This window comes from Necator americanus, chromosome V, assembly GCF_031761385.1.
Source record: "Necator americanus strain Aroian chromosome V, whole genome shotgun sequence".
Taxonomy (NCBI): Eukaryota; Metazoa; Nematoda; class Chromadorea; order Rhabditida; family Ancylostomatidae; genus Necator; species Necator americanus.
In genome coordinates, this window is record NC_087375.1 from 24501927 (window position 1) to 24518903 (window position 16977).

Genomic DNA, 16977 nt, shown 5'->3' on the forward strand with positions numbered 1-16977 from the left:
ATTCTAGATCATCCGAAGTTGGTGCGCGCTCTGAAAGAAGTCTTTTATTTGATGTTACATTCACTCACATGCTAACATGGACTCAAATAGCTTTGTCCTGAAGTAAGAGCTCAACCCGAGTAGCGTTGTGTCTCTGGAAGACGAATGTAACAGACACTATAACAATAAAAAATGAAATCTCGAATAGCACCCCAAATAATCTCCACCTAACCATGGCTTCACTTCTTTTTAATGACGTGAGTTAATTTAAAATATACGGGAGCACAAAAGATGTATGTGCAAAATAGGAATTCATTTTTATCAAAGAAGGCAAATGAACTGAACAGACCCTCACATAATTATCCACAATGCCTCTTGTAACAAAAATGTCGTCCAAAATTGAATTGTTAGCCTCACCATGTTTGTTTTTCTACTGCACACAAACTATTATGGTGTTCGGAAAGTATCTGCCGAAATAGAGCAAAATTTCCAAACAACACAACTTCCCATCCGAGCTCCAAAATTTTCTGGGAGGTCTTCCTCGCGATGTGAGGGTGCGTGTTATCGTGCAGCAGGCGAGCGTTGTAGAGCTTCGGGTGCTCCTTGCAGATCTTGTCGGCCAGTCTCTGCAGTTGAGCGCAGTAGACCTCGGCGGTAACTGTCGTGTTGTCTGGCAGCAGTTCAAAACGGTAGATTCCCTGAACTGCCCACCAGACGCTCAGCATGGCCTTCATGGATTTCACCTTTCACGAAAGTATCCGGGATTTCATCGTCAGCACACCACGCACATTTGTGGGTGTGGTGAACATAGAGGATCCACTTTTCATTCACTTCCACTTATCATCTCCAGTGACAATTGTGTCCAGCTAGTCGAATCTGCGGTTTCTGGAGAGTAGCTGAGTGCAGATGTCCAGGCGTCTTTGGCGGTTGCCGTCGCTCAATGCATATGCGAGCCACTGATCGAGCTCTTTCACCATTCCGAGAGATCGCAGTCCATTGCTCACGGTGGAGAGCGAACAGCCAAGACTGGCAGCAAAATACCGCACACCTTCATATGGATGCCGCTCCGCCAGATTGTTCAGTTCGTCAAACGATATTTCAGTCGGTCGACCAGAGCGAGGCTCATCTTCGAGATTCTTGTTTCCGGCTTTGAAACACGGAAACCAGGCGCGCACAGACCGCTCAGGAGGGTCTTTGGTGCCGAATACTTGACTTAAGTTTCGATGAACTTCGGCAGCGGGGTGGTCAGATTCGGACTCGCAAAGGAGTAAGTGTCGAATAAGGGTGGAAAGTTCGGCCATTATAGGATGAAATAGCCAAGGAAGAGGGAGCCAGATATGTTATGTGTATACAAGCGGTAGTGTCCTCATATAATATATTTAAAACGAGAACTTCCAGAACATCTCAAAAAATCTGCGCTACTGCGAAATCTTCGGCAGATACTTTCCGAACACCCTAATATTAAACGGTGAATGTTGAAGTTTTCCTTTTTATCGTACTAAACTCTTTTTTGGAAAATCATTCCTTTATTTCTTTACTCCATCTGACTACATCTAAGAAAAGAAAAACTTAGACAAAACTAATATATGATTGTAACAAGTTACGCAAATGGAATGTTGCTGGCACCTTTTGTCCCATTTAAAACCGCGAAGGCTCAAAGGGTTTCGATTTCCCAGAAGAATATGGCCGCGGAAAACTTTTTCTTGAAATCCTTTTTTGAATTAAAAACTAATAATACAGTAACCAGCAGTCGAAGAACATTCTATGCAAATACAGACATTTTCGGAGCCGCATAGGATCGGGAAAGCATTAAACACCCAACAACTACCCGCTTTCTCCTCTGCTGAAGTAAAGGTTGAGTGAGCTACGGATTTGATTCATTGAGTTGAGGAATAAGTTAATTTCATAAAACGAAGTGTTTCTGACAACTTCAGCATCCGAAATTAGTCGAGGTGATACGGTCAGTGAAGCGGTTTGTGAGATTTGCGTTTTGCAGGAAGGACAATGAATGAGCGTTGGAAAGTTTAAAGAAGAACAAAAACTACTTAGAAAAACATTTAAAAAAAACGAAAGAAGCAGGTAAAAAAACTAACAAGGGAACAGGAGAAACAATTGAATGATGAAAGGAAGTTGTTGTAAATGATAGTACTAGCAGCACATTTCCTTGTTTCCAAAAGGTGCAAGAAAAAAGAATTTTCCTGCAGCTTGCGACAATTGGATGGAGTTTTCCTGATGAGATCTCGACGTCAAAATTCCCAATTTTCAAGCGCGAGGAGAAACGACGGATGCTATTTTTAAGTATACCCCCTTCTCCATATACAGTATCATATTCAGCTTCAGGTGCTTTTTCGTTTGAACTAGTAGCAAAAAAAAACAAATGGCGTCAATAATGCTCACTTTTTCAGTAATGCTCACTTGATACTTTATTTTAATGATCTGAAGAACAAGGTGAAGGTGAAGGTTAAAAGGTGAAGGTAGAATCGTTTTATTTTGACAGAAAGGCTCTCTGGAATGATATAACAGCTTGAGTATACTTCTCGTCTATATGCGTTTACTGTTTATTTGTGTTTATTTTGTGCTTGTATATTTTTATGTTTTTCGCTTTAACAAAAAAAAAAATAAAGAACAAAATAAACAAAAAAGTTCCTGTTTTAGCTCATTCCTCAACCCAATATTTGTTCATCGCATGCCTTCTGTAGATTTGCAGATCTTTTAGCAATCAAATAATGCTGCGGATTTCTCAAGAAGAAAACACATATGTAAAATACCAACATAGAGTTCAAATTAGTGAACCGCAGGAAAATATTTCTTGTACATACGTGGAGTCGTGAAGGGTTCGGACATTCCATTCAGCAGAATTATATGTTGGTGGAATGAAAATTTTCAATCATGACGAGAATTCCTAAAATTGTTCTATCTATATCATCTTTATCCTATAAATTATCTTTGAAAATGTGCACGCAGCATAATAAGCCTAAAGCCTTAGTGTTATTTCATCATGCGACGTCATCAGCCATCGAATAAGGAAAAAGAAAAGTTTTCAAGCAACGTTTGTGGAAATATTGCATGTAAATCATAAGTAACATTACATTCTGTAAGAAAGAGATGAGGAAAAGTTTCAAGTTGGAGGAAGTAATTCCTCGGCGCCTCTGATGTCGAGGTCAGAGATAAAGAAGCGTGCAGAGGCACGAGAGCTACGATGTGCAGATGTGTGGACGGAAGAAATGTGTAAAGTGTGGAAGAGCTCCGGCTAGAGAAAGAGCTTTAATTTGGACGACAGCCATCGGTGACCAGCTGATCACGCTTCGCATATCACTGTCTTAGTGCATGTTTTGTTGTTCTTTTCGTCTCAATGTGTTGTTTTAGTATTTTGTCGATCTATGATTTGAAGACTTCACTAGCATTAATAATTCTCTTTTATGTCATTCGACAATTGGCATCAGCACTTTTATGTCATTTTTCATTGCCTAATTTGTCATAAATGGTCGAGGAGTATTGCTTCAAACACCAGATCTTCTTTCTTGGCCGTTGACAGCAAGGGTGGACAAAATTAAGCAACAGATGAATTCCGTTTTCTGCAAACGGGAAAATCAGAGGACTTAGTTTTGAAGAAAATATGTTGAAGGTGTGCACTGCTGTTATTATCATACTACCATCATACATCATTTTACCTGATGCTTTACTTTAGAAAAAATTTGGTATTTCTGTCTTTGACGATAAGAATTCCCATTCTATTCATATCCGATGTAATGAATCTAATCCTATTTTTCTTCTTTCATCTGAAAAATTTTTAAGATGCTTCCCATCCGCTCAAAAATTAAAAAGGAGAATTTGGAAATCTGTAATTCGGAAGTTTGTAGAACTTTCTCCTAGTCTCTAATTAGAATTTTACCCAAAATTTCATTGAATCGATCCTGAAAAGATCATTACTCTAGAAAGATCATTACTCTGAAAAGAACGAAACGGCATACTCTTTTTTGCTTTGTGCACAAAGTTTCAGTTTAAATTAAGAAATGCTTCCAAAGACATTTAGGTAATTTTATGGTCGATTTAGAACCACGTCATTGTTCTCGAAATTTCCTAAACGGAGCGGCAAAACAAACCGACTGAAAATAAGCGGACGTGATCAATCCTTCTGGGCTTAATGTAGTCGGCTCTCGCCCCAGACTCGGAGAATTACGATAGTGCTTATTCATAATTTTGCGAAAAATAGGTCATCCCTACCTCGCCCGAGTGCCATCCCTACCTCGTCCGAATCACAACTGGCATAACTGCCAGTTGTGATTTTTGAATGATTGACATGGCTGTCATAGTAAGAAGAGAGACAATGAGATCTACACATCTTCCTTCGCGGTTTAGCTACGTTTAATCGGTTTCCCGGGATCTTTTTAGGTTTGGAACCCTGGAAAACTTTTCTGTTTATATATTGAATCATACTGTAAAAACGTTTCTTTGTGAAAAAACGTTGTTCGATGAATGACTCACTGCAACTGTTATCGCTCTATCACACGACGTTTACTAAAGCGCATCAACAACAGTGAAGATCTAACGTGAAACAGTAGAGTACAGAAGTTTTTAGACTCTCTGATTGAGGATAATTTCACTTGTATGAAAATAAGCATTTTCGTGGTACTTAAAATTGGTACATGATATTGGTGATGTTTATAGCTAATAATTTTTGGTGTGTTATGCTCCTTTTGAAACAACACTTCAAAAATAATTGAAGTGAAAAGATTCGTCACATATGTACCAAAGAGTATAAATCAAAAATTGAACTCCTACACTCACAACTCGCTTTAAACTAGGCAACATTTTGCAATTCACTTATTCAAATATTCTATAAAACTACAAAGAAAATAATATAACTGGGAAGGTTAGAACATACTATCTCAGGGAAGTTTTTAACGCGACAAAATCCACCAATTCTTCACCATAACTGTGTATATAAACAGAAGTCAAACTTTTTGAAATTACCTTATTTACAATCTTTCCCTTTCCCAGTACCTGCTTTGAGAATTTGAGATTCTTTAGGATATCACAAGCCAAAAAATGTCTGGTTCATTCAGCGAGCTATTCATCGAATACTGTGCAGGAAAACTTCTTAGATCACTTTAAATTGCTCCTAGAATTGTCAATTAATTAAACACATACATAAAAAAGCAGTTTTGATATCTAACTCTTTCTTAGTCAACTATTTCAAAGCAACTGACTTCGTACAAACCTGCATAGTTCATAATCCCAACCTTTCTTCGCTTCCTAACAATCTGAACATTTCCGCAACTCTTTCCCGACATTAACATAGTGCGCAGATACGTCTACGAATCTTTGATATCTCTTTTTCTTTGAGCAACGCGCTGATTCACAGCTGATATCGAAAACACTATGATTCACTAAACGCTACAAGTTCTCGTACTTTATATGCATTGCATTAAAAGCCACTCTCATAAAACCATAGGACACCCTTCCATCTAACGTTTGCTTCTTCGAAATGTCTTCTTGATGTCACGACTATTATCAGAATCCAAAGTGAAGTGAAGTTGCTAGCGTACCTATGCATCAACGATGTCCTTCGAAGTTGTCGAGGTTTTTTCTTGTGTTGGCCTATGCAGTGTGCGGGTTAGCTGATGTATCAGTTTGGAGTTTTTCTTCTCTTCTCTCTTCCATTTTGAAATTCTGATCCTCTCGGAATAAATGACCTTCTCGTGGTTGCTTTCATAAAAAGTTTATCGTTACTGTAAATTTTTGAAACATAACCTCACCTGCGTAACGCGTAGTAACGCGCGTCCCGTTGCAAGTAAGGCTATGATTCAGGGTTTGAGTGTACCTTCGTGTTGTCCATTACTGCTTAAGGATTCCCAAGAGCGATTGTTCGGATTGGGCGAAAGACTACCCCTAACACTGAACCATGCCACTCACTTCAACTATAGCTCTTATTCTACCGGTTGCACTCCTAGCCCTTGAAGGTAACGTAAGGTTTCAGTATTAGAGAGCGTCCATTTCCATTTATAAAGAAAAAGTATGCGAAAAACTTATACTTTTAGGAAGTTGTGAAGTAGAACTCAAGAGAAAAGTAAAGCAAGGCAATGTGTCACTTGTGAAAGTACGTTGTCCAGGAGCAAACTTTCTTGATAAGATCGCAGCTAAGTTCTTACCTTACCTGTTTTAGGTCCAAAAATATAGCAGCAAAACCTCACCACTGCTTCGTAATAATACAAATTACTCGCTAGGTTTAGACATCCTGATGATGGCGGACTACGCTACATTTCAAGGTAGGATTCCTACTGCTTCTAAAATACAAGTACTTTGCTAACGCTTGTTCCTTATTTTTCTTTTATCACCCGTTTAGGTTTCGTGGAAATATCGAACGGTGATGCACACATGGGGCAAGCCTACACTCTGGAGTACTTGCGCGCTGTATTTGAACAAGTGTGTAAAACAAATAAAAAACGCAAAAGTAGAACAAATTGTTGTGACGGATATTGAAACGACCTCAGAAGTTTTGTGTCCTCTCTTCCCGCCGGAACATCCTCAACTGAGTCTGAAGTTTTTTTTTTTCGCGAGCTAAAAATATACTCCAAAGTTGAGATGGTTAAATATAACTTTTTTCGACACGAATGGTTTAGAGCTCTCTTTCCAAATCCGGTATTAGTGATAAGTGAAAGAAGAGAACAGTCATATTGATCAGAATAGTACCTCCAACCATCTACTGATCCTAACATCTGAATCTTTTTGCTTTGTCTCATGTGGTTATTTCACTGCATTAAGCATCTGGAACTGTTTTCCATTACGAAGAACAAATGTTTCGTTGCAGGTCAAAACAATCTACAATGACATCAAAATATCGAAGCAAGTTATTCGTCTAAAAATGGTTGGCAGCTTTATTGCGCTTAGGTAATTGTTTTGTTAGATTATAAACTTACCATTTTATGCTGAACGTAAACGTAAACGCACTATCTTGTGCTGTCGTTGTTGATGTCAGCCACATTTTCGATGGCAACCAATTTCCGGTTCGGTGGTGAATCGCTGCTACTGCCCCTCCTGTGATCAAGAATATAATCCAAAGTATTAATATATTAATTAATATATTCCCTCAAAACACAAAATTATATTTTACTTATATTTGTTTATAGGTAAAGTGGTGTGCACTTGACAAGCGACTAAGCTTAACAGATGCGTGCATGCTCAGAAATTTCTCAGTAAAATGTCTGCAGTATAACGAAAATGGCATGAAACATTGAAGAAGTCTCCTTCACGTAGTGATTGTTTGAGTTAGACACAATTCTCAAAAATTGTGGAACACCTTGCAAATCTGATCGCTCCATGGTCCGCAGTCGACTGTGCTTTTTCGATTACAAAAAGCCGTCGGCATTCCTTGAACAGCCATTAAAATGCTCCTCAAACCACATTCTTGGATGATGTGAGCCACGGTAGCTTCTTTGAAGAAAGAAGTAATCCCCAATTTATTTAATTACGCTTCATGCACTTTTTTAACGAAAAAATATCATTTATCGTCAAAGGAATCGATGGTATTGCGTGTAACTCACCCAGACAAGCGCGACAAAATCAATCAAGAAAACCTTATGTGTTGAAGTGCTTGGTTTTACTACGGCACCGTTTACCAACGACTCCTACATGCAGCCCAAAAGAAAAATAGAAAAAAAAGAAAAATGGTCTGTAAATCTGGCCCATAAAGGGGCAATATCCAATGGGAACCCTGCCGAAGACTGTGTTGCTCGACAAGCGCGACAACCTTCTCAAAGATCCAACGTAGTGGATGGCCCAGAAAAGATTCCGTTCTGTTTACCTTACATATGTGATGATACGAGCAGAGCAGTACGAAGCTGTTTGCGAAAAACCGATCTTCAGAACGACGTGAATGTGGATGTGTGGAAATACCACCAACAACCCTTAAGTGTCAACTGGTGTGTAATCGTACTTATGACCGACTCTACACAACTCCCAGCTGCGTGATTGGCCTGTTTTGAAGACAGGGTACTTGCATGGTATCAGGGGTAGTGTATCGTATCACGTGCAGGTTGTGCTGTGACGATTATGTAAGAGAGAAGGAACGCCCAGTGTGTGTTCGGGTCAAGGACCATCCAGATGGACTCGCAAAATCTGAACTCCCCACCCCGCTCGGAGCACATCGTAGAATAAGCCATCAAAACTCCGGCGTAGAGGTAGAGGTTACTATACTATCGTTCGAGTACGAGATCATAGCACGCAGAACACTAGAGGCGCTTTGGATCACTGCCAAAAGTCCAAAAATGAACAGGAAAGATGAGTGTGTTGCGATCTCAAACGAACTGGCCCCATATCAGTCTGTGGGGTTTTGATCTACAGGCCGTGAGGTCCCACTAAACATCCTTGTGACTCGTAGTTGTGGTACATGGTGGTCTGTTACGTTACCAAGTCTAGCGAATGAAGTAAGCACTACCCAATCCTGTTTAAGTTTGCCTATCGCTTGGATGCTTTCTGTAGGTGATAGGACGCTTGAGAGAATAAATCACTAATGGCTTTGATGTAAAGTTCATCAAGCGTTCCTCTGGAGAACTTATGTTCAAATCGCCAACAGCGATCTTCCAAAGGGTATTGTCTAGTTTGTAGAACTTGTCCAAGTTCATATAAAAGTCATCAACTTTCTATTCTTTGTGCTTTAATATCAAAAAGTAAACGAAGGAAACAATCCAAAGATCCACATTCTCATCCGCTAACCTCCGATTCCGATTTTGTCCTTTGAAATAACCTGTGTTCAAAATCGAATTCGTTCTGACAATGACACCAACTATTTCAATCACAAAACTGTCGTATGCCTTCAGGAGCAGGTTGGCACTTGAAACTTTTTTTTTACGAACTCATCAACAGAAATGTGGCGGTGCGGCCACTTAAAGGGTTGGTCGACCGTCATCGACCAGTCCAACGATGTCGTACTTGCTTTTCTCGGCCTGGATCATCAGATCTAAAATAGCCTGCAAGCATGCATATGTACATTGTAGGTAGAGACCATAAATTAGTCCTTTCCGGTTATGGCAGCGTAGATGGCCGCAGCAACCCCCTGGCGGTGGCATAGTGGACAGTTGTTTGTGGAGTCAGGTTACTCTTCCTCGTTACTGTTTAGAGCAATTAATTTAAAATAGGCAGTTTGCTAGTCGTTGCTTTGCTAGTTGCTAGAGAAAGCCAGAGATGGAGTTGTAGATTGCGGAATCAGGAGTGGTTCTCCTCACCCCTCCCTAATCGTCTTGAAAAACGGCATGGGAACCGCTTTATTTCTACGATGAACATTAGAACGCTCCTCTACGTAAACGTTTTGGTCCTCTCAGCAACATATTCATTGGTTTCACTTGAATAGGCAGTCGAGAAGAACTCATTGGCTTTCGACCGCTGCGCAGCTGGATGCGGCGTGTGTAGAGTGCTGGCGCCTTGCAACTGAAATCATCGTGAAAACGGAGCATTTGACGCCGTTTTTCACGGTTTTACAACAATTAGGCAGAGATGAACCACCCCTGACTCCGAATTTCACAACCGCATCTCTAAGCTTGTCCGGCTGTTTACCTCACTACGTTAGATTCGTGGTATGCTGCCGTTAGTTGACGGAGGCAACTCTAAAGTGCCTCTGCTGCACTTTCGAGTCAGTGAGTTGCAGAATTTTGACCGAGCTAACATCAGATGTCGTCAGATGTCAGATGCACAGATATTGCGACTCATTTTTGCACATCAGAGGCTGGAGATCTCTTGAGTTCATTTGCATCTAAAGGCAGTAAAAAGTCGCTTTTGGTCTTCGATTAGCCCTCATCTCCTCTAGAGAATCGCCATACCCCAGTGCGAGAAATCCGTAAGAAGACTGGTAACCGAAGAACTCCACGTTCTCACATGACGCACAACTATCGCGTAGATGTTTGGAAATTTTTCGATTGTTTTTATTTATTTCATCTTTTCTGCGCATTGCTCTTATTCTACGCAACGTTTACCAATTAACTAGAACTAAGCAGGAAATTTCACCTAAATTAAATCCTCAAATTAGACAAAGCAAGGTGTAAGCACTGAAATTTCGTTACTAGCTCTTTAGTAGCACTGCAAAGTAACTAAGCGAAAGATTCTTCTATGAAATTCCTTATTCGTATACAAAAATCGCTGTTATAATTAATTTCATGTAGTGCTCTTCAGAGAAGACGATTGCCCCATGTTCACAACATTCAAACGAAATGAATTTGTAAATGAGGACAATGCGACTTCTCCTAACAATTCGACCTATGACAGTGGCTTTGAGGAGACGAATAGCACAGAGTAGGTACGTTATCACTCTACATAAGTTCATGAGCATTCATCTGAGTATTTCGCAGATTGAAGATACAAGAGAAAACTCCTAATAGCGTATGTCACTAAGATATTCCAGGATGACTCTAACTGTATCTGCAATCGCTGCATTAGACAAGTTTACTTACTGGCTAAAGGTTCACAGACTCTTCCTCCCAAAGCATGATCATGCAATCCTAATCACAAAGTGTGTCGTTTACTGATTTCCCACTTATTTCCATATGTGTTTAAAATCATTCGCAAACTACGTAAATATGTACATGTTCACTTCATACTTCCAAATTTCTACCTGGTTCAAGATTTGACCTAATCTCCCCCCGGGGTGACTCTGGTACGCAAGGAATGGCTTATGTTGGCAGTATTTGTCAGCCGGGTGATTCCGCCAGCATTGTGGAAGACGTTGGAGCGGCTGCTACCGCGTTAATAGCAGCCCATGAGCTCGGTCACAGGTACTGTGTATGCATGTACTTCTTTGCTTGCTCTCTTACAGACATATTGTGATTGACAAGAAAATTAGTCTTTGCTGCATTCTTTCCTAGTTTTCCTCAACAAAAAATTAATATTCCACTATTATTGTTTTCTGATACGTTTTTAACAATTCCAACATCCTATGATGTATTTGCGACAAAAAATGCACGGAACACCTTTGGTCCAACTTTTCTTCCTTATGGAGTGATCAAGGAAAAATCACACAAGATTCTACAGCCTCGGAGCATTCCATGACGGCAATCCACAATCACAGGACTGCCCTTCCTTTGCGAACTTTCTTATGGCCGTTACAGTTTCTGGTACCGAAGACTTCGAACGCTTTGCTCATAGTCGAGTGATGAGTCCTTGTAGCATCGAAAGTATCGAAAAGAAACTGAAGTAAGATTGGAAGAATCCAGCCACTAATAGGGAACCATGCACGAAGTTGTTTAATCGCAGATCACCGTTGGCGAGCTGCGTTCGGAAGTCAATGCCGAAAGAACACAAACTTATGGGGATGTCCTCTCTGTCTCAAGAAACGACTCCTACTCCTGGGGAATTAATCAGTCTGCAACAACAATGCCAAATCACCTTTGGTCCACATTATGGAGTTTGTCCTGTGAGTCGCTCCTTGAATGCGGTCTTATTTCATGATTGTCAAAGTCTACTTTAAGAGCAAAGATTATTTCCGAGGCCTTGACGTGTGCCGACGCATCTGGTGCAAGGATCGCACCAAAAGACGAAGCGGCCCTTGCGAAACGAGAACGTATCTTCCAGCACTGGATGGGACAGAATGCGGAAAAATGAAGGTGAACGAAGTGACTTGTTGACAAATGCGCATGTTGGCTTTAATGAGATTTTTAGTGGTGTATCGCCGGACGCTGCGTTGACAACCCGAAAAAGTTGCAAGGTATGTGTCATTCCTTAAAATCACATACTGTTTCAAACATATAGAAGTATAAAACCATTATTAGAGTTTTAGAGTGCATCGATCTCAATCCGAAGACATGTGGAAAATATTCAAAAATAAAACTACGCCACTACTGCAAATCTAAGGACTTCGCGGAAATTTGTTGCCGCTCCTGCGCTCAATTAAAAGATCTCTAATGTTTGTTTGTAAGACCCGTATTGTTTTGGAATGTGAAGTAAATGTTACTACTCTACATTGATTTGAATACTGTGTGGTTGCAATGGGCAGAACTGTGCGAAGTACTTAACCATGATCACGACCTACGATTGGTTGCGTTTTACGCATTGTAAGTGCATCGCTGGATGATGCACGTCTAAAAAAACTCTTACGCGAGTTTCCGAAGGTTAAGTGTTTAACGTATCACTCTGCTACGTCTGAATTAGGAGTCTCGAACTTAAAGACAAAAAAGCCACTGTAGATATTAGATACCCGTAATCTCTGAACTGTACAATTGAGCGGGAAAGTGAGGCGATATGGTAGGGTTATTCCAAGTTCGGAAGAAGCAAATGCCCAGAGAAGACGCACGAGAAAATGTTGGGTCAAGTACTAAAAGAAGGAACTGGAAAGAAACTAAACAAACGATGTTGAAGGATCTGCAGCAAGTGCATCAACAGAAAGTGCCAATAACTTTACAGTTTGTCTACAATTTTGTGTTGTAACAGTCCCGACCAACTCGTCATGAAAGTTCTTCCTTGTATTGTTTGTTTGTGTTTTCATATCTTTCCTTGGATGACCTCATCAAGAGGGCTGATCATCGGGTTGGCAGACTTCTTGCGGGTCATTCCGTGGTATTTTTCGTGTGTCCAGTCGCGCACGGCTCTAATCCGACAATTGTTGTTGAAACGCATCACATGCCCGGTCCCACTAATTTTAATTTCCTTGGTACACAGCGTCTCCTATTCTGGACTATTGCAAAGGTTTGAACTTCGAATAACCTCTTTCACTTGCGTAAAGCGGGATATTCTTAGCATCACACTTTCAGTTGCGCGTTCTATGACGCCGGACGCAACTTCCTTCTTCTTGCGAAACGCCCAAGTTTCTGGAGCATGCGCCATCTTTATCCTCTTCATTACATCCTCAGTACCCTTTCCTATTGCTTGGTTTCCAATCAATAAGAAATACGCTGAAACTTCCGACTTCTCTAACAACTGACCATGCTTGTCCAAAGTGTCCACTGAAACCAGGAACCCATGTGGTTACGTCCATCACTAGGGCACGTTTAATCGGAAATTATATTAAATTCTGCTCTTTTAGACCCAACGGATGTGTCGTCAATTTAGATCCTTGGTTAGTAATGTCCATACGAAACACTTCAGAAGGTCAATCATTTACGGCTGTGAAAATACCGTCATTCTTCAGCAAATACGCACTTAGTGGAGTGTGAGAAATGAAAAGGAACCGGTTTCTCGTTTAATTATTTTTTTGACTTCGCTTCCCGCTGATTTCGCCGTGCATGACTGGTGTGTCCGTGCATCGCTGCCTCAGCTTAGTTCAATTTCTTTTACACATGTGTGACTTTTTTTCGGTTTATTTTTTTGTTGCCGAAGAATCTCTCTAGCAAACTCTCTCTTGCAGGTAAACAGTATGTGCTGCAGTGAAATTTTCCTTAGTATTTTCCTCTCTCCTGATTTCACTGATAACACGCTGCTAGTGCCCACAATTTCGCTTGATGAAATCGCAGGTCTTGGGGCGTTTCTATGGCAATAATGGGAATAAAATGAGAAAATGAGCTTTTCACGACTTTTTTACTGCAGAACCTTCCAGAGATCAAATTAGTCCTAACTTTGCACACAGATACTTCAAGGATGGACAATTAAAATATTCATCATGGATAACATAGATCTGATGCAATGATCTGTTGCATTGATTTCATCATTCTCTCCAGACATTCCTAGGCCGCCAACAGTTGCACCGCTCGGACCGGATTCTGCATGCAAACGTCTTCGGAACGGGCAAGTAAACAGGCACCTTCTGAATAGATTTTAAGCTGTAACTTCAAATATCGATCACGCTGACTTCGCAAGTTCTTCTAGATTTCCTTTTGCAAGCGATACTCGCGTGACGAAATGCTTAATGAAGGAGGTTCTCTGATCCGCAAATTATAATCCCTTCCTTTTCTTTTACAATTTTCTTTCAAATTTTTCTAGTGATCTAACGAAACTTTATCTGTGGAGGTCTTAATGAAAGTAGATTAGCAACTTTAGTCATCCTCAACAAAAATATTCCACATAAGTTCAGAGTTAAGCGATGAATCACTGTCAGCTCACCATTGACGTTTGACAGCGTTTTCGCATCTGACAGGAGTGCTGAAGCTAGAGAAAGCATTCCACGAATCTGACGGGTAAGGGAATCCGCGGGAAAAGCTAGAGAGGAGGTAATAGAATGCGGGATCAGCGGTGGTTGCGTTCATCTATTCCTATTCGCTATAAAAACAAAACATCAAAGGCTCCCTTTTCACGGTGATTTCAGCTGCAACGCGCCGGCCTTGTGCACGCGCCGGCCTTGTGCACGCGCCGCATCGAAGTGCGAGCGGTCAAAGAGTGCTGTCTTCCCATCAGCCTATTTAGGTGGAAGCAATGAACAGAGTGCTGGGGGAACGGAAACCTGTCATAGAGCAGCATTCTAACACACCTCCGAGAAACTAAAACGGTTCCCCGCCGTTTTTTTTACGACGATTAGGGAGATATGAGTGGAACCCCACATGCAATCTAAAGCTTCATCTCTAGCTTCTTCCACGGATTCCTTCATCACTTTAGACTCGTCTTATGCTCCCTTTAATCATAAAACTAGAAATTAACTCGCGTTTAGAATTCACTTGCATTATTTATGCGCATAATGATGAAATGGTGGTTAGCAAAGAAACCCAGGTGGAGTGACTGTGTGCTCAATGCAATCAACTTTTATATGCACAATGAAACTTCTTGCAGCCGGAAGTTTTGGTGTTAATCTTCACTCGAACGTTTATTGCTTCGATTAGAACAGAAAATCGGAAGATTACCATCTTAATGATATAGAGGAAGGCATCACACCTCTATCGCTGTTCTCAAGAGATTTCCGGTGAGGCATTGATTGCATTACTGCGGATAGATTATGATCGCATGGAATAGGCTTTGTTGAAAAAGTCACAAATTAAGCCATTGTTAATGCACATCAAAGTTGATCACTATCAGAAAGATCTGATCTTGTCATCCTTCTCTGCTATTCCAGTTCATAAAGGGATACAAAAGCTCTCTTTATGCCTACGGCGGAGTTAGTGAGGAATTATGCTGATTGTTGTCGGAAGGCATGTGAAATATCATTATCTCACTAGTAAAGAAAAACTCGAATTTCCACTTCATGATAATGCGATAAAATTTAGCCTGTAATTATGTCTGTTCTGCACAAAGCGGTAGAACCACAAAACTTTCCGCATACGAAGAAGCGTACTGATGTGAGAAGTGTAAAAGAGCGTTATTTAGTTTTCCAGAGCACTGTTGTTTTCAGCACAAAATTCCATTTTTCTAACGAATCTAACTTGATTTTAGCTGCTTCAAGACTTGACACTTCAACGGCACAACCTAAGTTTTTTTTCTTTAAATGAAACTCCCTCATTAAAAACTCATCTGTAACTTCTAGTTATCTATTCAGGCCATAATGTGAATGCCGACGATTATAAATGTTTCAAGGTTCCTTTCGATGAAATATCCTTTGCTGTGTTCATTTCAATGAAAAGTAGTGTTCATAACATAATTTCCAAGTATCACGGCGATAATATAATACACCATTCATGAGTCTAGAAATTTGTGATTCGATTCTCTCGCGCACCCGTCGATCCTATGGGTGTAAAGAGACGTCTCGTTAAATGAATTGCCTTTCATGATCAGCATTTTTGCTGCGATAATTGTAAAGAGGTTTCATAATCCCATCTACTTAAACGTAGGTTTAGGGAGGAATGGGTAATTCATATGTATGAGCGCCATCACACTCCATTTCCTCTAATTACCTCTAGAAAAAAGGTAACGAAAATGCACCCCTTATTCCCCTATTCTACCCCTAATTCTACCTATTTGTAAAGGGACCTCCAATTTCGTAGAATTTCAAAGAAGTTTTAATATGAAACTGGTGGAAAAGATTTCAAAACATTAACGTGCAACTGCCCAAAGTGCGTCTAAACACTATTTAATCCAACAATGTAACCCCAGATTACATTATTGCTCATAATCTTTCAAATTATCCTCCCTCTCTTTTTTCATTTCATGCGTTTATGTCATTATGCGAACTCCAAATGGCCACATTCTGAACTTTCGAATATTTGTTCTCCTTTTCGGACAAAAAGATGTTCTGTCTCTGAAGATTTTCGATTTTTGACGCCACTAGTTTTCTCCGACCATCACAGTGATTAAGATCGAAAAGACGAAAATGTCGATATAAATCGATCCCTGGAACTCATAGGATGAAATTGGAAAGTCCGTTAGGTTATTAGAAATTCCTTATTCTACATTAAATTCTCAATTTCGCGTATGCTATTCCTAGAGCAGCTTTTTCATGAGTTTTACTTGAATAGTCTGCTGAAAAGACCTCACTGATTTTCGATCGTTCGTTTGTGGACGCGATGCGTGTAGAGAGCATTACTGTAACAGTAGTTGTTGTGATAAGTAAAATTGGCCGATGTATTTTGTTATATCAAGCAGCAAAATAAATCTACGCAAAAATTTGATGTGTTCATTATGTTGTACACCTTTCAACACTCTTCCACCAATCCAAATTTTTGTTCCCCTGTTCGGAAGAAAAAACCATCCATTATCTAAATACCAATTTTTTGAAGGAAGCTCGATGGAGCATTAACCTTGAATTCTCCTCTCCACTTTTGCCACTCGTCTAGCCACTTTTGTACTTTTCGTTTGTTTACCATGGAACAGAACGTTTACTGAACAACCTTTCACTTTTTTCTTCATACGACCCTTGTTAGGTATAATTTCTACACATAAGGAGTGCTTCCCACGAGGTTCTTAGTTGATTTGATATTTAGAAACCCAAGTTTCTTCTTTCAAATTCGTTTTTAGTTGATTTTATTTCGAATTGAAATAAAATCAATTAGCATCCTCGTGTACCGCAGGACAAAAATTAATACGACATCTTACTATGCTGAGGTTCATTGAAAGTCGAACATTATTACATCTGGGAAATCACTAATTGCTCGCCAACTGACACTTTTCCAGAGAAACCATTTATACTAGCATGTCTTGAACTCTGACATGGTTAAGAAA

The 16977-nt window shown here is 40.1% G+C and overlaps 2 protein-coding genes across 3 annotated transcripts; one reads left to right on the forward strand and one right to left on the reverse strand.

The window, feature by feature from the left end:
- Positions 1-845: 845 nt before the first annotated feature.
- Positions 846-1280, reverse strand: RB195_015041 (uncharacterized protein; the record flags this gene model as incomplete). The annotated part of the gene is made up of 1 exon (XM_064205562.1): positions 846-1280. The coding sequence occupies one exon, from the start codon at positions 1278-1280 to the stop codon at positions 846-848; it is 435 nt and encodes a 144-aa protein (XP_064061443.1).
- Positions 1281-5884: 4604 nt separating this feature from the next.
- RB195_015042 (uncharacterized protein) lies at positions 5885-12728 on the forward strand (the record flags this gene model as incomplete). Of its 2 annotated transcripts, XM_064205563.1 has the most annotated exons (15): positions 5885-5942; positions 6021-6079; positions 6146-6248; positions 6326-6405; positions 6791-6870; positions 10144-10263; positions 10373-10480; positions 10593-10742; positions 10999-11160; positions 11221-11380; positions 11436-11570; positions 11626-11671; positions 11744-11833; positions 12539-12648; positions 12714-12728. In XM_064205563.1, the coding sequence occupies 15 exons, from the start codon at positions 5885-5887 to the stop codon at positions 12726-12728; spliced, it is 1476 nt and encodes a 491-aa protein (XP_064061444.1). The 2 variants fall into 2 exon arrangements, with proteins under 2 accessions (XP_064061444.1, XP_013304995.2); XM_013449541.2 differs by lacking the exons at positions 12539-12648; positions 12714-12728 and having other exon boundaries at positions 11744-11868.
- Between the last annotated feature and the right edge of the window lie 4249 nt (positions 12729-16977).